The 24,438-nt window shown below is 56.9% G+C and overlaps 1 protein-coding gene across 1 annotated transcript; it reads left to right on the forward strand.

Moving 5' to 3' along the window:
• Positions 1-39: 39 nt before the first annotated feature.
• Positions 40-22,985, forward strand: SDC1 (syndecan 1). The gene is made up of 5 exons (XM_052649276.1): positions 40-135; positions 19,355-19,436; positions 20,375-20,850; positions 21,454-21,613; positions 21,751-22,985. The coding sequence occupies exons 1-5, from the start codon at positions 70-72 to the stop codon at positions 21,918-21,920; spliced, it is 954 nt and encodes a 317-aa protein (XP_052505236.1). The 5' UTR covers positions 40-69; the 3' UTR covers positions 21,921-22,985.
• The last annotated feature ends 1,453 nt before the right edge of the window (positions 22,986-24,438 follow it).

Raw genomic sequence — 24,438 nt, forward strand, 5'->3', positions numbered from 1 at the left:
TCCGCGCAGCGCCGCGCAGCCCTGACCCGCGCAGCTCGCCGCTCTCCTCCAGCCGCCGGTTCGGGCAGCATGAGGCGCGCGGCGCTCTGGCTGTGGCTCTGCGCGATGGCGCTGCGCCTGCAGCCGGCCCTCCCGGTGAGTGCGGCCCGGGGCCGGGCTGCTAGGCGGCGGGAAGCCGGGGCTGGCAGACCCGCCGATGCCGGCTGTTGCACACGTGGAGGGGGAGGGGAAGCGGGGACTTCCCTTCTTCCCGCGCTAGCCCGGCGGGCCCCGGGACCCGGAGTCTGGAAATCAGGACTCCTTCTCCAATTGCCTCTTGCCATCGGGGGGCGCCGTGAGGGTTTCGCCTCTCCGGGCGGGGGCCTGGGGAGCCCTGCGGAGCGGAACCTGCGTGGGAGCTCCGCACTTATATAGGAACGACTCCACGGGCGAAGGCGCCTGGGGTCGCCGGCTCCCAAACGGTCTCCCGCCGGTGACCCGGGAGGATGCGGTGATCGCGGCAATTGCACCCCGCCCGAGGACCCGAATTCAAACCAGACCCGCCGAGCCCCGGCTCCTGGCCCCTCGGCGGAGGCAAGTTTGGGCGCCGCGAACTCGGTGCGGGCGCAAGCGGGCGTGTTCGCTCCGGAGCCCCAGTCAAGGTTGCGCGGCGAACCACGGCGGGCGGGCGGAGGTGGGGTCCTCGGCTATCCGTTGGCCGCCGGAGAGAAGCCGGGCCGAGCTGGTAGCGGGAGATTCCGGGAAGTTGGCCCCGGCATTCTAGAGACCCGCAAGAACCCAACTTCTGGGCTGCTGAAGTTGTGCTGCCCGCGGAGGGGCGCGAGCCGGAGCTGGGCACCGCTAGGGCGCCCGGGCGGCTTCCACGCTAGTGGACCCTGGAATGGCTCTTCCCCTCCCCCGACCTGGCTTTGTGCTGGAGCCGCGCGGAGGGAAGGCGGGTCCCTTGGCCCGCCCAGCGGCGCTGGAGGAAAAGGGGGACAAATGTGGAGCCCGGAGCTGGAGGGGAGGCCTTTGGGTAGGACTCCAGCATCCACCTTTGGCGAGGGGTGGGTCCCCTCTCTGAGAGGAACCTAGCCGACAAAGAGCATCCTGAGGGTCCCCAGAAAGTGGTCTCCCGCCCCAGCCGCCGTCCGCTGGCCCGCCTTCCCCAAAGGGGGCGCTTTGTTCTCGGCCCCTGTAACCCTTTCCTGGGAACCGCCCCGCAGCGCCGGCCCGAAAGTGGGCTGGGACCTGGGTTGCCGCCAGGTGTCAGCGCTGGCCACGGGGTGCTCGCGTCCACCCCCCACCCCACACCCGTTGCTGGAGTCCTGGGGTCCTCCCCGCGGGCCGTGTCGGCCATCCCTAAGGGGGATGGAGAGGGGAGGTGCGGACCGAGGGGGTTTTGCCGTTCCGGAAGTGGCGGCCTCTGGCCACCACATCTGGACGGCTCGACTTCCCTAGCTCTGCAGCTCTGGCAAAAGGAGGCGCGTGGGAGGGGAAGGAGCGGCCCCCGGGAAGGAGAGGTACCCCGATCCTCTCCTTATAATGCATTATCTGGACAAGTCTCTGGGCAACGCCAAAACCCTCCATAAGCGTGTCCTTCCATAATAATGGCAGCTCCCAGCTCTTGAGAGCCTTGGTGTATTTTTCTCAGGGTCTGCCTCAGGTGAGGTGTATTTTCAGGTGGATCTGAGAAGTGCCTTCTTGCTTTGCTTGGAAACATTCTGGAGTTGAGGAACAGGTCCCTAATGCCTCTTGGATCGCTGATGAGTTGGAGCGTGTGCCTGTGGGTTGCCCTCTCTGGGGGAGCCATGGGGACAGATAAGATTTCTGAGTGGAGTGTCCAGAGCATTCCTGGCTCTTAGGCCCAAGAAGTTGGCATCTGGCTTCTTCTCCTTCACTCGTGAAGTGCCGTGGCTTCTTAGGGATTCAGACTGCACCTTGAACCCACAGCTAAAACTCTGGAGAAGAGGGTGGAGGTATTTGGCTCACCTCCCTGGCCCACCTGGCCTTGCCTGGCTGCTCCACACTCTCTCCAGGCTGAAGACGGGCCTCGGCAGGACTCCACCTATTTCCAGCCAGAGTCAGGAGTGGCAGCAGCGGTTTCTTTGCTAGCCTAGGTGAAGCTGGCATTCATACTTCTGACCAGGGATCCCAGAGCGCCCTTTAACACTGGGAGGCAGATGGGATTAGAGATCCTCTGAGGACCACTTTCCCAGAGTTTCCCTGTGTCCTGGGAAGGAGCAGACAGCTGCTGTTTTTTCTTTTTCTTTTTCTCTGCTAGAAACTGAACCATTGTGGAAAGGCAGAGCAGAGCCAGAGGCAGTTGAGTTTGGAGCCGGAAAGATGGGTGGGAGGGAGGGAGACTCATTAGAGCTGTGGTGGTGGGAGGGCTTCCTGGAGGGAGTGGTTGAGCTGAACCTGAAAGCACTAATCTTTGGGGTCAGACTCTGGCTCAGAATTTAGGGTTTGGTTTTTCCCCCCCTATTTACAAAGTTTAGTCTGTTTTCTCTTTCCCAGTCTTGTTCTCTCCCTTTTACAGTGACTGTCCGTGTTTGGTTCAGAGTGGGGGCATGAAGTAGAGCCCTCTTCTGCCCTCTTCCTGAAATAAATATGGCAGTGGGATTTGCCAGGATAGAGAAGGTGTCCACCAGTTTCAGAGGTCTGGCCTCTCCCAGGGTTCACTTTGGTCCCAGTGGGAAGCAAGTCAGAACCCCCTGGGGACCAGGGAGGTGGGGTGTGACCCTGGGCGCCTGACTTTGGACAAGGGAAGGCTGCTGGGGTAGGAGGTTGCTCAAAACCACTCCCAAGAGACGAGAACAGGTTTGTCTAAAAAGGTTTCTGTGTGTGGTTTTGCCTTTGTGAGATCCCCGTGGTCTTTTGTTTCTGCCATGCAAGAAAAATTGCTTGTTCTGGAAAGTTATTTGCTGTTCCCTCTCTTTCTCTCTTCCTTTTCTTGAAAGGCATAAAATCCCTTTTTGCCTTAATTATGGGGGCTAGTAGAGACATTTCCCTTCGGCATGGAGGAGTGGGTGGGGGCAGGGGGAGGCAGAGGGAGGCGCTGACTGCTTCTGCCTGGGCTCCAAGCCTCCTAGAGGTGATGTCACTCCTGGCTTCAACTCCACAGGGAGGGTGGGGCTGGTTTAAGTCTCTACCTGTGGCTCATGGTGGGTTCCAGTAAAATCTCATTAACCGAGATCGGTGGGGAGAGGGATAAGAAGGGAGAGGAGCCTGGAAAGAATTAATGAAAAGCTTGAATTTTGGAGGCGTATTTATGGAGGAATCTTTTCTTATTGCAGCAGAATCTTGAATTCTGAAATCCCTTGGGAATTAAGTATCCTTGGTATCCAGGTTTTCTCAGTAAGCTGAGAATCCGCCACAAAGCTGTCACCATGTTAGGTTACGGCATTCACCTCCTGGGTTTATTGAGCTCTGAAGAGCACTTTGCCCCTGGGCCTGGTGCCCTCATGTTGGTACCCTTGGAATTCTGGTTTGCTCTTTATCCTCTCCCATCCCTGTCTGATAGCAGCCAAAAGTGCCATTTGTGGACCTAACGTGTAGCCGGCAGCTTTTCAGTTCAGTTCTAATTGGCACTTTTCTCCAGCAGTACTAAGGAATTTGTTGGATTTGTTAGAATTATTTCTAAGACAAGAGTTCTCAGTGCTGAGTGAGGGTCTTACCTGTAACACTCATGATCTGTGACACATGGATTTTGTGCCTTCAGAGGCCCAGCTGGGACTTCTGTGTCGTTCCGATACTACCTAGAATAACCTAGAGGCTGTCAAGGGAGGTTCTTGCGGGACTCAGATGTCAATGACCTCTGAAACAAGCACCTGCCGATGACCCCACGTGCTCGGTTCTTCATTTGGCTGAAGTTGTAAGTGACTTGCCAGTCAGAGTTAGCCTGAACCTGGTGAGACTAGCTCACTCTCAATCCTGGTTGGCAAGGGCCTTCATTCTTAGCTTGGGTCCTGTCTCCCTTTTCTCACCATGTTTTATTTGGGTGACATTGTATGCATACTGTTTGACAGGCCAGAAACAAGTTTGGGTAAGGTAGAGCTTTGGGATTGGGTCTCTGCTTTGCCACTAATTTACCATGTAATCTCAGATGAGTCACTTCACTGCTGAGTCTTGATGTCCCATGTAAAGCTTATTCTGTCATTTGCGTATTCATTTCATAATGAAGGTGTGAAAGTATTTGGTAATGAAAATGCCAGAAGAAAGTTGGCTGTTGATAGAATTAGGGTCTTTTTTTTTTTGCCTAAAGCCGTGTAGGATCTTAGTTCCCCTACCAGGGATTGAACCTGTGCTCATTGCATAAGTGTAGAGTCCCAACCACTGGACCAGCAGAGAAGTCCCTAGGGTCATTTTTGAGTGCCTGCTATTGAGTGCTATATGCTTTTCCTGCATCCTAATTTCATATTTAACCCAAACCTTTTCCATGTATGTCACTGTCCCCATTTTGTGGATGAGGCCTGCAGAGGTAAGCCCCTACAAGGGGCCAGTGTGAAGAACCAGGATCTGTACGTATGCCTGTGCACATGTGTATGGCGTGAAGAAATGGAAGGACTGGCAAGTCTCCCCCGTGAACCTAGCGTAGGAGGCTGGCTGAAACCTACCAGGCTTTCCCTTGTTCTTGCCCCCAGGGTAGCAGCCAGCCTGCGCGGACTTTCATTGTGGGCACTGGAGAGACGTTTGTGGGATTAGTAGATGCTTTATAAGCCTAGAAAGTGGGCACCGTGGCTCCCGTGGGGCGACCAGAACCGAGGACTCCTGCCTCCTGTGCTGGGCTCACCTCCTGGCCTTTTCAGTGCTGCTGTGAAAACAGCCGCATGAGGAGTTGGTCATTAAATGATTTCTAGTCCCAGAATCCTGGGATTTTTACAGAACAAATGATTTCCTGATTTCCTCCTTCTTTTCAACAACGACTTTTGGAGGGTTGGGTTAAAAGCCACTCCTTGAGGGCCTGCGTAAATGTGTCTGGAGAGAAAGAATGGGATTAACGGAGTCTGTGGAAAGAGGGCTTTTGGCGCCAGGATCCTGTACCCTGGAACAGTTTCAGCGCGGTGTCATTTCCCTCTCAGCTGTTCCAGCAGAGGTTAGGCTTTGGATGGGAGGGTACGTTCTGGAACCTCTCTGAGCTGCCGTGAGTGCCCTGGCAGCGCCAAGGGGCGGCAAGCATGTGGGCATCCCCCTGCTCAAGGAGCCACGACCCTGTGCTCGGGGTCACTTTAGCAACTATGCAACTTCCAGCTCCAGAGACATGAGAGCCCCCTCCACTGTCCCCCAGAGGGGCTTTGTGAGATCTTACCACCTCTTCCTGTCTTCAGGATGCTGACCTTGGGTGGGGTGTCAGCACTGGAAAGTCCCCTCCATGCCCAGGTCCAAGACAGGGACACCTGGTCAGCTCCCCAGGACTTGGTACCCAGAGGGAGCACCTGGGGTAGGGTGGTCTAAGCTTTCTCTGAAAAGTCCTTTTGTCTGTCATATCATGCTGGTTTGGGGAGCCAAGACGGGTCTAGCGGGGTCGTCGGGTCAGGAGAGAGAAGCCTTGAGGGTCTCTCTCCTGTGCTCGGTGGTTCTGCCTAATTATATGGAGAGGCTGCTCCCTTCTTGGCCTTCAGCCCTGGGAAAAACTCCTCTTCCCAGTGACTCACCTGAGGCTTGCAGCCCCACGAGAGACCGTGTGTGTGTGTGTGTGTGTGTGTGTGTGCGCGTGTGCATGCTCATGCAGGTGTGGAGTGGTGGCTCTACTGCATGGGTTGCAGCTACGGCTTGGCCTTGCCTGGCCCATCTTGACTTGATTTCTCCATTGAGCTTGCCTGTAGGTTAGGCTGCAGTCTGAGATTTGGGGAAACCTGCTCACCACCTGTCTGCTTCCTCCTCAAAAAGCAGGAAACCGTTTTTTTCCTTCCCTTTCAACAGTCTTTTCCCTTTTAACTGCAGCTTTAGAAGTCTGTGGAAGTTATTCCTACAGACAAGGGTGGCCAGGACACCAGGTCCCTCCTGGTCTCAGTTTAACCCTCTCCTGTATGACCGGGCAGGTCACTGCCCCTCTGCACCTCAGTTCCCCCAGGCACTCAAGGGCCCTCCGCTTCCCTGCCTCAGCTCTGACAGCCATGTCCTTGGCCTGGGAAGGGTGAAGGTAGCACTGGGGGGTGGACCTAGCAAGGGCTCAAGCCCACTTTATTCCTCCAGGGACTTGAGGGAGCACGAGCTGACTGAGGGGTCATCTGTGGGGCAGAAATCAGGGCAGGCTGCTTGGAGGAGGTGGACTTAGGGCTCAGTGTGGAAACTGGAGGTGGACGGAGGCCCCTGGGCAAGGGCGGGCTGGGGGTGGGGGCTGGGTGGTGTTCCTTGCACACACCCAGGCCCCTGGCTACCTGCCCCCCAGTCCGCTCATCGGCAGGAGCGGAAGCCGTGTTGGGCAGGTTGGGGCAGTGGGGAAGGCGGGAGTGCTTATCGCTCCACTCATCAGCTGAGTCACTGTGCCAGGCCCACGAGTCCTCCCCGGAGACTCATCCAACAAGTCTTGTCCGTGAGCCCACTGTGCACAAGGCCGGCTAGGGCTCGGGGGCCTGGCTTCCTGCCCTGACCCTCTGCACTGCTGAGTGGCACTGCATAGGCCTCTCTTGGCCTCAGTGAGCCCACATGTGAAATGGGAGGGGGCTTGGTCACGCACTGGGGTGTTGGCGACATCTGGTGACTGTGTCGCGGGCCTGGTGGGCATCTGGGTGGGGCCTGCTCCTGCTGCCTCAAAATTCTGCCTCGAGCATGCGGGTTGTGAAGCCTCCCTGGCTTGACCAGACCTGAAGCCTGGAGCCTGGGTGCCTGCTGTGTGCACAACCTTAAGCAAGTAGAGAAAGGTCCACGCCTGGTCCAGGGGCACATCTTGAGAGAGGGGAGCCAATACTGAGACCAGACTGGACGGTCAGTCGGTCTGTGCAGACAGACCAGAGGGACAGTGACAGCCAAAGGCCATTCACCCTGAGAAAGGGGTTCATCCCGGAGCCCCTCTAATCAGGAGCGCAGGCTGTGAGGTGGGACGCTTTCCGCATTAGGGCAGGGGGTCCCCAGTGAAGGCGGCAGGACTTGGGGAGGCTGCCGGTTCTGCTCTGGGTGACTCTTGGGCTCCATCCATCTCCAGAGGTGTACAGAGACTTGTCGCACCATGGGACGTTGGAGTCACATGGCTACCTGGCACTTCTTGTGGCCATGCTGGCCCTCGTTGGGCACCGTCTGCCCCACCTTCTCACAGCAGGCTTAGGAGATGGGGTTCTGGGGCCTGGTCCAGGGTGGATGGGACGTAGGGAGGTGGGAGGGAACTTCTGAAGGGCCCAGGTGGCTTGGCCACCCCAACTCCTAGTATGTGCTGGGCCCCAGGAGGCCTCAGGAGGACGTGAGGCCTTCCCCTGCGGTTTCCACACCATGTCTGATGCCCTGGCTGCATCTGACCTGGTTGGGGACTTGACTGGCAGTCCCGTGGCAGGGGCACAGAGTTTGCGTTGGCTTTAATTTTCAGCAGCTTCTCAGCACCTCTGCTGCCTACGGCATGAGCCGGGACTCAGAGTCCCGTCTCCAGGGAGTGTCTGGATGGACAGTGGTCAGGTTTGGGCTCGCAGGGTGTGTCGGGAGCCTCTGAGACTGTGGTGGAGGCTGACGTCGCTCCAGCTTCTTCCAGAGAAAAGCGTTGAGGGACGCTGCTGTCTGTGGTGGGCGCCTTCCTCCCAGGAGAGGGTGGGTAGCGCCTGGGCAACCCGACCTCCTGGCTGACTGGGGCTCACTGCGCTGTGAGCCAGGCCAGGAGAATGGTCCATAGAGGCTGAGCAGAGACCCCCAGATTTTGCCCCTGCCTCCTCTTCGGCCTACCTGCTCCCCAGGCCCTGGGGAGCAGGGTACAGGGGTCTGAGGGGTAAGGGTAGGTGCAGAGTGTCCCTGGAGCAGCAGGCCTGGTTGTTGTGAAATTCTGGGAAGGCTCAGGCCAGGAAGCCGGCCCTGAGGTCTTCATGGTGAGCCTGAAGCAGTAACTGAGGCCCCCCTGGGTTCTGTGAATTGTGTGAGAAATGAGGAACCCCCAACTTCACCCCTCTCCCTTGCACAACCCCCACCCCCATCCCCACCCCCAGGGAACAGGATCATCCTTCCGGAGCCTTGTCTAGGGGCTGGGTATCTGGTGGATGCCCTGGGCCAGCTCTCCTTGCAGTGCAGTGGCAGCAGCTGAGCCTGAATATCTGAGTCTGCCTACCTTTGAGGTAGGTCTGGGGCCCCATCTGGGGTCCTGAAGCCTTCGAGCTGGGAAGGCAAGGTGGGACCCAGAACTGGCTGGCTGGTCCGCCTCGGTTATTCTCTCCCAGGGGTGGGAGAAGAGAGAGGTGTTGTGTGGAGGCCAGAAGAGCACAGGCCACAGAGTGTGGCCAGCCCCGACCGTCACCAGGCTCATCGCCTCCTCCCCGTAGCATCTTGTTCATGATTCTTCACCTGCCGCGAAGCCTCAGTTTCCTCCTGCGTAAAACCGGAATTGTTCAAGTCCTGCTTTGGAGGGCTTCAGGAAAGATCCTGTGAAATACCGTGTATGGCGGGATTGGAGCGTCTTCCTCATCTGGCCTCCGAGGAGCAAGTCTGGGAGAGCTTTGGGACTGACACTGCTTAGGAAGTCCCCTGGAGAGAGCCCCCATGGCTCTGACCTGGGGGAGGGGTGCAGTCTGAGCTGGCCCGGGTGTGGGATCGGCACTCAGCATGAATGGCCGGCTGGTCTTACCCCAGTGCTGACGAAGCAGGGCCTGCAAACATGGCTTTTGCCCTTTCTCAGAAATATGAGCCTTGCTTGGCAGGCCAGACTTTGCTCACTTCTGCCTGAGCCTCTGCCAGGGGCCGGCTCCTGCCCCGGGAAGGTGTGGGCTGGGTTGGCAGGCAGTGGCAGGAGATCTGGCAAACCTGGACCCCAGGGCACCAGGGTGGGGTCTCAGGCCAGTTGAGCAGGGCTCTGTGGCTGTGGGGCACCGTAGCCTGTGGGCAGAACTATGGACTGTGGGGTGCTTTGGACTGGGAGCAGGGCTGGGCTGCAGGGTGGACGGGGAAGGCCCCACGCCAGGGTCTTCTTTCCTTCTGCACTTTCTCCTGTGCTGCTTCCAATGGAAATGATGGCTGTTTTCTTCCTGAGAGTCAGAGAGCCCTTGATCTTGCCTGTGATGGGGTGGTTAACTACGTGTCTGCTGGAGCAAGACTGTGTGTGTTTGTCGGTCAGTTGTGTCCTGACTCTTTGCGACAGCAAAGAGCCCACCAGACTCCTCTGTCCATGGGGATTTCCCATGGACTGTAGCCCACCAGGCTCCTCTGTCCATGGGAATTTCCCAGGCAAGAATACTGGAGTAGGTTGCCATTTCCTTCTCCAAGGGAATCTTCCTGACCCAGGGATTGAACCTGGGTCTCCTGCCTTGAAGGCAGATTCTTCACCGTCTGAGCCACCAGGGAAGCCCTAAGCAAGACTGCCTGGCCCCAGACCCTCTTTCTAAGCCCTTCAGTGGCTGTATGCCTTGGGACAGATGACTTGACCCCTTTGCCTTAGTTTTCTCATCTGTAAGATGGGTATGGACTAGAATCTAAGGTCATTCTGAGGTATAAGTATATTCATTCAGGTAAAGTGCTTAGACTAGTACCTGGCACATAGTACTCAAGACATATTAGCTGTGATTACTGTTCCCCCTGCCAACTCCCCACCTCTGCCCCAAGGCCTAAGTCAGATCTTTCTATTTTTCAAGTGACCCCAAAAGCCCAGGTCAGATCCTTGGGTTCTTCCTTCTGCCCTATTAATGTTTTGAGCCCTGAGCAGATATTGTGACTTCCTGGGGTTTCTCCGAGCTCCTAGACTGGGGCTACAGTCCACTGTCCTCCTTTAAAACTTTTAATTTATTAAAAAAAATTTTTTTTTAAATTTTTTGGCTGTGCTTCCCAGCATGTGGAATCTTAGTTCCCCTAACCAGGGATCAAATCTGGGCCCTCTGCTTCAGAAGCGTGGAGTCTTAACCACTGGACCACGAGGGAAGTCCCACAGTCCTCCTTTTAACCAGCTTAGCACTCACCTTGTGCAGAGGCTGCCAGGGCCTGGGATTTCAGTGCCAGGCATTTGAAGTTGTGTGTACCTTCCGGCCATCAAGAGCCTCTGGAAGAGGGCAGGCTGACAGTGAAGGGGCTCCGGCTGCTTTGCTGTCGGTTAGGGGAAGGTTCTACCAGTAGTCTGGGGAAAGGGCCCAACCTATTGGCACCTGGCTTTCACTAAAAATTCTTCTTTCCATCATTCAGGCCAGAAAGTACTGGCTCCACTCTGCCGTAGGACATCCTTCAAGGACACTCTGACCTTCCTGTGTCTCTGGGCTTCGAGTAGCCTTAGTGCCTACTTGGTCTGCCTCCTACTTGATCCCGGAGGCAGGTTCCCAGAACTGGCCCATTCTCCTTCTGGACGTGGGAGGAGAAGCCATGTACACCTGTGACTTAAGCAGGAGCAAAGGGAATTTCATCGTCCTTTCTTGGGTGTGGGGTTGGCGGGCAACAGCGTTCTGACACAGGTTAAAAAATGTGCTCTTGGCATCTTTCAGCCTCCTTTCTGCAATCCCTTCACATCTTCCAAAGTGCCTGCCCATCCCCAGCGCCCTAGTGCCAGACTGCCCTTCCCCCTAGAGCTGATTTCTGCTCTCCTGTGAGTCACTAGCACCCTTCAGCCCTCCTAGAGGCATTTGCATCTTAAATGGGATGGTCTACAACTGCACACTGGGGAGATCTGGGGGATAAAGTGCTCCCCCCCAACCCCCCCACCCACCTCATCCCCACAGCTGGAGCCCTGTCTGGCTGCAGGTGTGTCAAAAGCTGCGAGTTTCTGCCTCCTTGAAACCTGAGGACACTTTATTTAGCTGGAGCAGGGGGAGGATGGCTCTCGAAGCCCATATGCCAGAGGTGTCAGGTCCCCAGGCCAGGCTCAGTTTGGGGATTAATCAGCCAGAGAGCAGTTTGATGGGGCCTTCATGGGGGGGTGGGGGGAGGGGCGGTGGGCATGACTGGGAGATCCTGCGAGCTTTCTGCCCTTAGCTGTCTCACTGAGACAGCCTGGGCCAAGGAGGGAGGAGGCTGTGGGAGTCTGGACTGCTCCCTCTGAACCTGTGGGTTGACAGTTACCATCCTCAGAGTCACTTTGGTTTGGGACATCTCCAGCCTCCTGTCTAGGCCGTCACCCTCTGGGGCAGTAGAGAAGGGTGACCCTGGATCACTCTGATCAAGCGCCCCTCACTACTGAGTCCCTCTTGGGGGTTGGCTGTCTCTCCAGGGTGGGCCTTGGCTCCCTAGCCACAGACCTAGGTCTCGGAGCCGTCTTGCTGCCTTTCGGCCAAGCCCCTGCTCTGCAGAGGGGCTACCTGAGGCAAGATGTCTCTTCAAGGTCACCCAGTGAGTTGGGAGAAGAGCCCAGCTTTTCCAGCTCCGGGTCTGGTCCCTTTCCTCTGCCCATCCCCTTGTCTGGATCCCGGGGCAGCAGCAGGCATAGATGCAGGCTGGGCCAGGCTGGCCTTGCTCAACGCCCGAGTGGAATCCTACCCTGCCTGCCCCAGGTTCTGGCAGGTGGAGGAAAGCCGAGGAACTGGTCTCCCAGCTCCATGGCCCCACACCCAGCCGTCAGCGGGGCCTGTTCTAAGACGAGTCTCAGCACGCGGCAGCAAGACAGGCGCCAGCCCTCTGGAAGGGTGGCTACGGAGGTTGCTGGTGACAGCTCTGACCTGGCTTGGGCATTGGGGCTGGCTCTGGCTGCCAGGAAACACCCCCTCCCTCAACACATCCCTGGCCCCAGGTACTGCTAGGGAGGAGGGCTCTCTGACTGACCTTAGGTCCCCCTTCTGAAAGCCCTGTCACGCAGTGCCCTGCAGGACATGCTACTGCAGAGGGGATCTTTAAGCCAAATACGGGTGGTACCCTGCACCCTGGCCCTGCCCTGGAATCCCCCAGAGGACTGAGGTCTGTCTCCTAGTGGCAGGGTGGGAACGGCTGAGCTGGGGTTGTTGGGGGGGTGGTGGTGAGGGGTGCATGGCCAGGAGGTCCTCTGTAAGGCACTCCTCGGGGCTCTGTTGGTGCCCTAACAGAAGCACGATCTCAGGGTGAGAGCGGCAGGAGCCCCCTCTTCCCGCCTGTCTGTTCTGGGCGTCCCTCCTGTCTTGGGCCATACCCATCACCCCTCTGCAGGTCCCAGCTTGACTTGGTTCCTGGTGAGTTGATAAATCGCCGTGCCTGTCAGGCTGGAAATGCTGATGCTGTCCCGAGGCACCGATGGGGCCCCTTCCTTCTGGAAGTGGAGAGGGTGGGGGGAAGGTTTCAGGGTCTTGAGGCCAAAGCTGGGAGATCTGAATCCCTTTGATGCCTAAGCACACGTCCCCTGCAGCACAGCTCCCAAGTTAGGGAAGAAGCCTTCAGAGAGGAAGTAATTTATCCACCACCGTGTCATCCCGGGCAGGGGGAGCCCTAGGCTGCAGGCCTGCCCCTCTAACCCACCCCCACATGGCTGGCTGTGGCCAGCTTATCACCCCCCGCCCCCTCTCTGGCCTCACTCATGATGAATTGGGGCTGCAGATCCCAGCCTAGCCTGTCAGAACCCTAAGAAGGTTTAGGGTTTTTCAAGCTCTGAACCCCTTCTGTTATCCGGATGGGAATGAGGTCCAGAGAGGCGGCAGAGGCCCAGGTCACTCAGCAAAGGAATCTCAGCCTGGGTGGCTCCCTGATCAGGGCTCTTTCCCTTCTGACATCCTTCGCTGTGGTCGTTTCTCTGGGAGCCTTGATTCAAGATGCTCTGGGTTTGGCCTGCGTGGTCTATGCATAGGGTGTGTGAGCCTGGGCTAACAGAAGGGGTGCAAATGATCCCTCTGATGAGGGAAAGCAGAGTCACAAACTGCACTGCTGGTTTCAGCCTGCATCTGGCCAGCTGACCAGATGAGAGCTGCCTGGAGAGGCAGGCAGGCAGGACCGAGCCCCAGCCCAGCTTCAGGACAGAAAAGTCTGGCTTGTCTTTGCTTCCTGCTTCTTGCACTCCTGGGATTGAAGGGGTCCTCTCAACTCTGTGGTGAAGCTTCTTCTGCAGACCGAGCAGGTGCCATGGTGTACTGACTACAGAGAATGGGTGTATCAGAGGTGTAGGGAGAACGTTCTAGAGCTTTCTCAGATCACTTTGCCCCTAGGGCGTGTTTTGGGGGCTACTTGGTACCTCTTCCTTGAACCCTGGCCCTGAGTGGGGGGTCTTATCTCCTCCAGCCCACTCCCAGTGAGACCTTTTCCTGTCCAGACTATTGCTCTCCACGTGCAGTCAGCAGACCGCTTACAGCAGCTGGAGCTTGCAACATGCAGAGTCCTAGGCCTTGCCCCCAACCCCTGAATCCGCCTTAGGGATGGAGCTCAGAAGACTTCCTCTCCAGCAGTCTCCTGGTAATTCTTAGGGACCTTAAAGAAGAGAGCCCCCAGCCTGAATGCAGGTGATGGTGTGAATGTCCCCTCTGACCACTTTAGCATCCTACTACACAGGTCAGGGGTGACAGCTGGGATTCTATAGCTTAGACAGTTCGGCCCCCGAGAATTGTGTGGGGTTGGAAAAATCAGCTTTTTTCCCCCACTTAGATCCATAGATTTGACCAAGAAACTGGTAAAAAAGATTTTAAAAAACCCCATGAAACTCATTTAAGCCTCTCAAGAATGCCTGCTGTTGTGTGGGATTTTGATGGGATGGAACGAGGAGCGTTTATCCCAGTGTGATTGTAGGGCCGCCTCATGAGAAAAGTACATTTTCTCATGAAATGTACGTTCATTCTCATGAAATGTAAGAAAAGTATATTTCTTACCCTCTCTTCCCCCTTCAACCTGGGCTTATGAAACCAGTTGGGCCCCCCACCCCCTGTCCTCAGCCCTGGCGCTGGCACCGAGGCTGGCTGCTTGGGGAAGTCCGTGACCTGGGCCCTGTGACAAGGGGCAGTACTTGGACCTTGTGGACTCAGGGACTGGGATCTCACCACAGCGGCCAAAGCTCTGTCACCACACAGAGCATTCCAACCAACAGACACCTAACCCCCCCTTTCCCACTTGGCTGCACAGTCTGCCATACCAGTGAGGGCGCAGTGTTGCTGAAGTTGTGACTTAGAGCTAAGTGCTGACCTCTCTGGGGCCTGGCTGTGGACTTCACCATCCTCCCCTAGTGCCCTCAGCACGATGACCCTCTGTGCCCCAGCCTGGGCAACTCCCCCTTCCAGAAGCCTCCTGGAGTGGGGGCTGTAACCTGGGAGCTCACCAGGGTCAAGATCATACTGTTTCTTACCCTCTCTTCTCCCCCAAACCCCTGGATGGTGGTCCCTGAGTTTTGAAGTTGAAACCCTCTTTACTGTCAAAATCTGTGACCTTGCATGATATTGTACTTTTCTCATGTGACCTGAGCTTTTAAAGGATTTGCATTTATCCATCACTCAAATCAAGTAGTGGGTGACGTGTTAGTGAGTCAGGGTGTGGGTTGGAAACCATAATCTTTGGCCCTGGTGGCTATGGGTTGATGGGGTGGCAAGGGTCAGGGGCCAGAATGGGCAACCTCTCTGGTCAGCCTGGAAGTAGAAGCCCCTCACCTGAACATTTGAGATGCCCACTTGGTATTCCGATGTATGATTGTCCCAAGGAACTTTTATGCACATGCCCAGGGTGTCTTGGAGGAATGCTGTCACACAGCCCCAGGCCCTCCTATGGCCAGTTGCAGGTGAGAGATGGCAGGAGTGGGCTTGAGGGAACCAGTGCCTCCTATAGTGGAAGCACGGAGTCCCAACCACTGGACCAGAAGGGAATTCCCCTTGAGGCTGCCTTCTCAAAGCTTCTCTGCCAGCCCTCTGCCTACAGACTCCTGACATGCTCTTGGGAATGACAGGCAGCCTGGTGATGAAGACCCTCAACCTCTGATGAACCTGACCCTTGCTTGGCCATGCCGTCCCCTCTGCACCTCTGAAGTTGGACCACCACCTGGGTCTCAGCTGCTGGGCAGGGGTTGGGAACCCTTATTCGGTGAGGAATACGTGTGCATCCCAGGACTCCTGGGGCCTGCGGAACATTGTAGAAACTTGGGCAAGTGAAGTGAAAGTCGCTCAGTCATGTCCAACTCTTGGCGACCTCATGGGCTGTAGCTGTCCAGGCCCCTCTGTCCATGGAATGCTCCAGGCAAGAATACTGGAGTGAGTTGCCATTCCTTTCTCCATGGGATCTTCCCAACCCAGGAATCAAATTCAGAGGTCTCCCGCGTTGCAGGCGGATTCTTTACCATCTGAGCCACCGGGGAAGAGACTTAGGCAAGTTTCCCTTAAAACAGCTGAGCTATCAGGGAATATGGTCCTTTGGGGCAGGGCAGAGGGAGAGAGATGGCAGACGAGGGGTGTAAGCACTGCCTGTGAGTGTGCAGACACTTCACTGCCCGGTGGCCATGGGCAAGACCCCACCTTAGTTCAGTTCAGTTCAGTTCAGTTGCTCAGTTATGTCCGACTCTTTGCGACCCCATGAATCACAGCACACCAGGCCTCCCTGTCCATCTCCAACTCCCGGAGTTCACTCAGACTCACGTCCATCAAGTCAGTGATGCCATCCAGCCATCTCATCCTCTGTCGTCCCCTTATCTCAGGAGAGGCTAAATCTCAGCCCTGCCTGCCTCAAATCAAAGGCTAACAGGAAGAAAGGGATGGAAAATATTTCCAGTGTCAAGAGACCAGGTTCTCCTTTCACACTCCCTGTCCTGCTCTCCCAGACCCCTAACCCCAAGCCCTCTCTCGGGAGGTGGCAGGAGGGGGCCTCCTCTCACAGCCTCCGTGTGGCCTGAAGACCAGCATAGCCGAGACGAGGTGGGCTGGCTATTCCTCTCGGGCTTCCTGTGCCCTAGCCTCTGTGTATCTATCTGCTCCAGATGCCCAGCAACAGCTGGCTTTGGCCTCTCAGGCCCTGGGCTTCCAGGGTCTGTGCTGGTGGTGGGAAGGACCAGATTCAGCAGACCAAGTTTGCCTTTGAGCAGACGAAGTAAGTGACTATCTAGACCTACTCATAGGGCTTTTGATTTGTTGTATGAAAAACTGGTTTTCTGGGCCTTACAGAGGCTAAAGGCTTCCTTAGAGGTCTGGCTGGCTCTCTTTTGTCTTCCCAGGCTGCTTGATGTGGGTTCCAAACTGGGCCGACCTGCCCCTGGCATACCTACGTTTTGGCCAAGTGGTCTCAGGGCAGTGTCAAGAGGCCGTGCCCAGGAGAGCCCTATTTTGGGCCCTGGAGGCAGCTGACCACAGGCTCATAGCATGGCCTGGCCGCTGAGTGAAACCAGAAGTCTCCCAACCTCCAGCATCAGCCGGCACCTGGTGAGGCAAGATCAACCTCAGCAGTTTCTGCTGATTTCCTCCCCAGGGAGCTGCAGCTGTCACAGGCCGGAGATCTGGGAGGTCACTGAGGCCCATCCCCTCAGTGGAGACCCAGCCCCAAAAGGGGAGAGGCTTCCCTGAGGCCTGGGAGCGGGTTTCAGGGGAGAAAAGTGTTTGCTTAAGAGCTTGTTGTGTAAACAAGATCGCAGCGGGATAAGCCCAGCCAAGATGAAGAAACAAATTGTTTTTAGGGACTGGGCCAATCCAAAGTCTTATCTCGTCCTGAGAGAAACCCTTCTCTTGGGAAACTGCTAACCTGTCGGGGCCTCTGTGTAGGTGAGAGGCCGGACCTCCTTGGCTTTGCCTGCGTCTCAAGTGACGCCTCCAGGGTGGATGGGCTCTCAGTGTTCTCTGCGGGCTTCAGAGGCCCCGTCCATGAAACAGGGCCTGGCCCCGGGGATGCTGCCTTCTGCTTCACGTCATGTGGTCCAGGCTGGTGTGGCTGCAGCCCTGACCCCCAGCTCCAGCTCCAGCTTTCTCTCCAAGGGTGGGAAATAGAGCGTTACCACCTAGGGTCTCCTCCAGATCTTCGAGGGTGTTGGGTGAAGTGAAGGTGGGGGTCTCAGTAAGTGAGTGTGGGTGGGTGGGGTCCCCTGAATGCTTGTCCACCTCAAGCTTTCCTGTCAGGAGCATCTGCTGGGGGCCTGGGGCAGCAGTAGGTCAGGATGGGGATACCCACTCTGCACCTGCCTTAGGGGCAGGGTTCTTTGTTACTGAAGCAGGGTAGCCTTCCAGGAGCCCAGGGCAGTTTTAAAGCTCCGTGGAGGCAGGGCAGGTGTTTGAAGCACCCCAGGGGACAATACAGACAGGATGTGGCTCAGGGTGCAGGTGGAATCTATGCAGTGTGAATGGGCCATGGCAGCTCAGACAGAGTGACCAAAATCTTTTTCTTGAGGGGCTGTGGAGAGGGAAGGAAGTTCAGTGCGGGTTTTGTACTTTCAAAGGAAGCTCAGTGGTATTTCTAGCCTCATCGTTTCTACACGTGTCTGAAGCTTCCCTCGGACCTGGGCCCCTGGATGGAGCCTCCACCTGGTTTAGCTCTGCCTCAGGAGGCCAAAGGTCTTGTCTGTCCCTTCCTGCTCTGCCCCACTCAAGAGGGCAGCCCCTGGCCCGTGGCTAGGACCTGGCGAGGCCTCTTGGGCTGAGGAGGCCAGTTCCCTGGATCTCAGCCTTGGGCGGAGCCTGCCCTCTGACAAGTCTGCACAGAGCTGCCTATGTACTGGCTCCCTTCTGCCCCCTCTTCTCCTAAAACCCTACCCACCTCCAGCCCTCCTCTTCCTGGACACGCCCCAGGATCCTCTTTCCCATGCCGAGTGGCTCTTGCTCCCCAAGTTAGAGCACAGAGCAAGTTAGAGACACTGTTGGTGGGATGCTTAGGTGGTGGGTTCACCACTGTGAACCAGGCTCTGTTAGGTTCTTTTTTGTGCATAACCTTATTGAACTTGTGCAATAATCCGGGCACGTAGAGAGGCTCCCCAGTGGCTCAGTGGTAAAGAATCCACATGCAGTGCAGGAACCGCAGGAGATGTGTGTTTGACCCCTGGGTTGGGAAGATCCTCTGGAGAAGGGCATGGTAACCCACTCCAGTATTCTTGTCTGGAGAATCCCATGCACAGAGGAACCTGCTGGGCTACAGTCCATAAAGTCACAAAGAGTTGGACACAAGTGAAGCAACTTAGCATGCACGTGTGGGATTTTGATATTACTACTGTTCCCGTTTTACAAATGGGAAGACTAAGGCTGTAAGAGGTTTACTGTGTCCTCAGGCCCATTCAGCTAGTAAGGGGCAGAGGTCAGGGGGTTTGCAAAAGCCCATGTGCTCTGAACCACACTGTCCCACTTCTTCATTTATTCTTTGTTCTGGCCGCTCATATATTGGGACTGCCACACAGGGTCATTTGGGTCAAAGCCTTGTTGCTGCACAGGATACTTAAGGCTACTCTTCCTGCCACCCGGCTGCTGGGTCCTCCTTTCCTCACCTGTTCTCCTGGAGCCAGTGTTAGGGGGTGGGCGTGGTCCCCTCATGACTGGGTTTCTGCCCCAGCCAGTTCAACGTCCCCACTACCTGGTCTTGCCGGACCGGCCCCTTGCCTCAGGGCCTGGGTCTGAGTGTCCACTTTGACACCTTCAGCCTGTTGGGCTTGGCCCCAGGCAGGCAGCTTCCCTGGGGCGGCTGTTTGCCCACAGGACCCACCCCAGGCCCATGGCCCATTTGCCTCCTTAGCCCAGGGCCCCTTCTAGATCAGCCTCGTCTGTCCTCAGCTTGATGGATGCTCTGTCCTTCCTTCCCCAAGAGGGAGGGACCCAGTTTCTCCTGGGAATGAGAAAATGGGCTGAGTGTGTGACCAAGCATAGTGGCCAGGTCTAGGGGCTGACCTGGGTGGGCAGGCCTGTCTCAGTACAGACGACTCACTCCATGCCCATCCTTGCTGCCCCCACCCCCTGCCCCCGTGGGGCCCTCGGGGTCTGCACCTTGATGCTCAGCATGCCTGGGGATGGCCTCCCTGGAGCCAGGTGGTTGTGATGTTGTTTCCAGGGGCCCCTTGAAAGCCCCACTCTTGAAACCTGAAGCCCCCTGGCCAGTGGCCCCCAGGACCTGATCCTCAGAGTAGGGTGGGCTGTGGTCCCACAGAGGCCACCGCCTGGGTTTCCAGTAATGGTGTTGTCTGTCTGCTCCTCAGTTCTGGGGCTCCCTCGGTAGACCGAGCTTCTTGGGCCAAGGGCCTTACCCCCAGTACCTGCCCAGGGCTATGTCGTCATAGGAGTGGAGGGTGTGTGGGGGAACCAGGGGACTGCCCTCTAGAGCTGAGGGCTTCGTTCTGTGCTGGGTGTGGGGTGTGTGTTCGGGTGCAGCACTCAGCTGTCTAGGATGGGGGCCCCGGAATAGCAGGCCCCAGTGAAGACTCCACTCTTATCCTTCCCTGATCTCTTTCCAGCACAGTGTGCCCGTAAACATGCCCCCCGAAGATCAGGACAGCTCTGGGGATGACAATGACAACTTCTCTGGCTCGGGTGCAGGTGAGTGGACATGAGGGCCCCCTCCAGGATGTCAGCAGGCCGTGGGCTGAGGGTGGTGGTCAGGCTGGGCCTGAAGGGTTATGCCAGGAATGAGATCTGGGTCCATGCTGCAAGGAGAAAACACGTGTGGGTTGGGGAGGGCAGGGTGTAGATTCCTCTGGGGGCTGCCTGCCGCAGACAGACTTGGGCTCATGTTCTTCTTTTTAACTCACTGGGAAACCTTTGAAAGGATTTTTTTTTTTTAACTTCTCCAAGCCTCTATTTTCTCATCTGTACAATGGGAATAACATCTTGACTTTATAAGGTTGTTGGGAGCCATGAGACTACACAGATCTTGGTGGGAGTACAGATTGTCCACAAATGTTCCTTTATCTTCCCTCTTTTCCCATTTCCCCGAGGGAGTGAAATCCTTGAACTGGAGGTAGTAAGGGAGGCCTCCCAGAGGAGGTGCTCTTGAACTTGACCTCAGAAGGGGGGGCTACAGTCATCCTTGGGGTAAGTGGCCTAGGGAAGGGGGCCTTGGAGTTGGGAGGTAAGACACAGGCCTCTGTTCTTGGGAACCTGGACCTTTCTGGAGGGAGAGTGAGTGGAGCAGGGAGGGGCCAAGTGGTATGTGTGCTGAGGATAAGGTGTTCAGGGCCCTGAGGATGTGCCCCCAACCCCTCCGCCCAGGGAGCAGGCTTCAGCAGTGGCAGGAAAACCCCTTCCAGATGCAGCAGAAAAGGGCAGCTTTCCTAGCCCTAGCTAGTCCATAGGATTGCACAGAGTCAGACACAACCAAAGCAACTTAGCACACACACACAGCTCTGCCCCACAGCTTCTCATGGGAAGAAAACTTGGCTGTGCTGGCCTGGGAGTCACAGCCGGGGTCTGAGCTTGGCTGCTCTTGATGTTCGGGGGCCTTCCTGACCCCACAAGCTCTGTTTCTGGCCCTGCAGGTGCTTTGCCGGATATCAGTTCATCACAGACGCCCTCCACCTGGAAGGACCTGGGGCCCGTGACGACCACAGCCACGGCTCCAGAGCCCACCAGCCCAGATGCCATTGCCACCTCCACCACCATCCTGCCAACTGGAGAGCAGCCTGAGGGGGGTGGGGCGGTGCTCCTGGCAGAGGTGGAGCCTGGCCTTACCGCCCAGGAGAAGGAGGCCACCCACCCACCCAGTGAGACCACGCTGCACCCAACCACTCACAGCGTGTCCACAGCCAGAGCCACCATGGCCCCGGGACCCGCCACCTCCCATCCCCACAGGGACGTGCAGCCCGACCACCGTGAGACCTCGGCTCCCGCAGGCCGGGGCCGTCTGGAGCCGCACACGCCCCACACGGAGGATGGAGGTCCTCCTGCCACTGAGAAGGCGGCTGAGGAGGACCCCTCCACCCAGATCCCAGTGGGAGAGGGCTCTGGGGAGCAGGTGGGTGTCGGGCCCGCTGTCATCCTCTGCGTTTCCTGGGGCATTGGGTGGCCCTAGTGTCTTGTAGGGCACAGTGCGCTGGGTGCAGGGTGCTGGCCTGGTCCCCTGGCACACCCGACCCCTTGTACTCTACGAGCATGTTGTCATCCCCACCGTGAAGACAAGATCCCAAGGTTCCATCCTCCGCCTGCCCACAGGGCTGAGCCTGCGGTGGCACAGACTAAGTAGACCAGAGCTAAAGGGCCCTTCACGGCCCTTCAAGAGGGCTTCCCCCCCATACGCTCCTGGGACAAGAGGGAAAGCTCTCCCAGGTCTTGCTTTTCATCTTGGAGCATCATGGCAGTGTTACACATTACGCTGAAATGAGCCTATTTATTTTCGTATAAAACATGCTTTGCATCACTGGATGTGGTGCCTTGGCCACAGTCCAGTAGGGTCCAGTGTGAAGTGGCCAGAGGGACCTGACCTCGGGATCCAGGGAGGTCTGGGTTCGGGTGTGTGTGTCTAGAGCTGGTGGCAGGGGTGACCAGGGAAGCTGGAAATGGACCTGGGTGCAACTTCGGCTGTGGCCACCCACCTGGCCCTTTCCCTGCCCTCCCCTAGGACTTCACCTTTGACTTGTCCGGGGAGAATGCAGCCGGGGCCAACGCAGCCGGGGCTGCAGTGGAACCTGGCTCACGGAACGTAGCCCCGGGGGATCCTGAGGCCACAGGGGCTACCGGGGCCTCGCAGGGCCTTCTGGACCGGAAGGAAGTGCTGGGAGGTGAGTTTTCTCTCCAGGGGGTGGGGTGGTGGAGGTTGGGGGAGGGGAATGCTGTCTTTATCACTGGCAGGGCTGCCACTCAGCCCCCAGGAGCAGCTGAGCTGAGCTGGCCTCTGTCCTCCTCCCCACCCGTCCAGGGGTCATTGCTGGAGGCCTCGTGGGGCTCATCTTTGCCGTGTGCCTGGTGGGTTTCATGCTGTACCGGATGAAGAAGAAGGACGAAGGCAGCTACTCCTTGGAGGAGCCAAAACAAGCCAACGGCGGGGCCTACCAGAAGCCCACTAAGCAGGAGGAGTTCTACGCCTGATGGGGGGGGACACCTCTCCCCTCCCCCTGCCACTTGCTAGACACCCCCCACTCGCCTCTTCTGTGAAGAACTGCAGACCTGCATCCCTGCCACCATGCCACCTCCCTGGAGCGCCCAGCCCCGCTGGCATCTCCCCTTGCCCACGGAGTCCTGGGCCCGCCGGGGAGGGGACCTCGCCTCTGCTTCTCTGACTTCTGCCTGGAGACTTGGGCACAAGGGCTTTTTCGCGAACGACTGACCTTTCCACCGCAGGCGGCACCTGGCATCCCGCCACGCTGACTCAGTTTCTCCAAGCTGAAGCAGGCCCAGCTCTGGAGAGAAGGGGACCCCACTGCTTTGGACAAAGATGCTGTGGCTGAGGGTGGGCACGTCTGTAGCACTTACTGGTAGACACCAGCAGGCCTGGGGGCGTGTCCCGCCGAGTAGCAGGGCCAGGAGGTCAGGGCTCCGTCAGAATTCACTTTGTTTCGTGGGGAGGTCTAACTTAGATGTCAACTTGTTTTTGCACATGTTTTTCCTCTAGTTTCTTTGTTCATAGCCCAGTAGGCTTTGTTACTTCTGAGCTAAGTTAAGTAAATCAATTTGGTTATTCCCTATCTTTCTTCCCTAATCTACAGTCAGGAGACAGCATCAGGGTTATTAAGAAGACTTTTTCTTTTTTTTTTTTGACTAGGAGAACCAAATCCAGGAGCCAATGTCTAGGTTTAGGTTGTATGTTGTCTGAGTTTCTCACTCACGTGTGCAACAGGGTATGGAATGTCTGTTGGGTGGCCTCATTGGTGGGCTGGCCCATCCTGGCTCCCATGGGTGGTCACCTCTTGGAGCAGTCCTGCCTGTGTCCATGAACTTGGGGCCAGGACCATGGCCTGGGTGACTACAATATGGGGAGGCCCCTGTAAAATTGAATCCTGGTGTCTCAGGCTGGGGAGGATCAAGGAGAGACGACTGTAGGGTGGCAAAGATGGCGCTGGGCCCAGAGAATCTCCCATAGACCAAGCCCTTCCTCTAATGCCATCTCTTGGGGACACTTTCTCCTCTAAAGTGACAAGAGACGTCTTGGGCGCACCTGGCACTGAGCTGCCCCACGGATGGACCAGGCTCACTTTTGATTAGCTCCTGTGGTCTGACTGTGGGCCGGAATCAGGAATATTCCAAAGAGTAATAGTCTTTTGCTTTTGGCAAAACTCTACTTAATCCAATGGGTTTTTCCCTGTACAGTAGATTTTCCAAATGTAATAAACTTTAATATAAAGTAGTCATGTGAACTCCACTGCCTTCGCTTCTTTCTATGCTGGTTGTGTGTTTGACCAGCCTTTTCTCTAAATACCAACGATATTGGGAAACGTGGCGAAAAGCTCTGTGCTTCGTCTTTCCCATGGGGAGGGATTCGGAGGCCAGAGCACCTCTGGTTTGTTTGGTTTTTTCTGAACTTCTTCTGGACCTTGGCTAGATTCTGCCAAGGTTGTACAAGGCCTGATGTAAGTTTCTGTGTTGCCAAGTTCAAAAGAACATCTCCTAAATGGTGATGAAGCTGTGTCGGCCCCAGTCCAGCTTGATCGGAGGCCATGGGCCCCATGGAGGCCTGGAGCCAAGGCCTGCCTCTCAGTCACCTTGGATGTTCCTTTTCTCACACCTTTGCTGGGACCAGAGACAAACTCCCCCTCCCCCCCGCCCCGACTCCCCCCGCCCCGACTCCCCCCGCCCCAGCCCCGGCTCCTGGGAACTCCTGTGCTTGCTTATTTAATTTGACAATGTTCCAGCTGCTCTGTTGGTTTCTCCAAGAGGGGACCGTCCGAGACTTGGAGAGACACCCCTGCCCGACGAAGGAGACCCGTGCCTTGTGTTCTGTACGGGAACTTTCTGCCTGGAGTGTATGACTGGACATGACTCGGGGATGGGGAAGGGGTTGTGACTGTGCTCATCTCTATGGGCCCGTGGGATGGCACTCGGCTGGTGACTGGGCCCATTCATGTAACTGTAATAAACGGTACTTGTCATTCTGGCTGCGGTGGTGATTGAATCTCCTCTTGGCCTGGCAAGGTCCTTGCCTGTCCCCTTCTTATGGGGAGCCTGGCTCTGTGCTGTGGAGGGGTGAGCACCGGCCCCCTTTGCTGTGAGGGAAGCCACGTCCACCTCTGCTCTCTTCCCCCCGAGCCCTGCAGCAGGCCGAGCCTTCCCTTCGCCTCCTCCCAGGCCTTTCTCTCTGCCTTCCTCTCTCCAGCCTCTCCTGGATTGTTCTGTTCTCCAAGGACACAAAGCTCCCTCCTGACTCAAAGTTCACTGCCTGCTCTGTTTGCTCATTGTCGCACAACTCTTGGAAGCTCACCAGCAAACGGTCTCAGTGCCAAAGGTCTAGAAGAGTTGGGGAAAAACTACAGGAGAGACCTGGGGAGTTGGAACAACGCAGCACACTGCAGGAGCCCTAGTATCATAAAGGCATCGAGCCACCCACCCACCCATTACTCAGTGTCCCCCAGGTGCTGACGCCCACCCAGCCCCTCAGGTGCCCTTCTGCAGT

This window comes from Budorcas taxicolor, chromosome 11 (genome assembly GCF_023091745.1).
Source record: "Budorcas taxicolor isolate Tak-1 chromosome 11, Takin1.1, whole genome shotgun sequence".
Lineage (NCBI taxonomy): Eukaryota > Metazoa > Chordata > Mammalia > Artiodactyla > Bovidae > Budorcas > Budorcas taxicolor.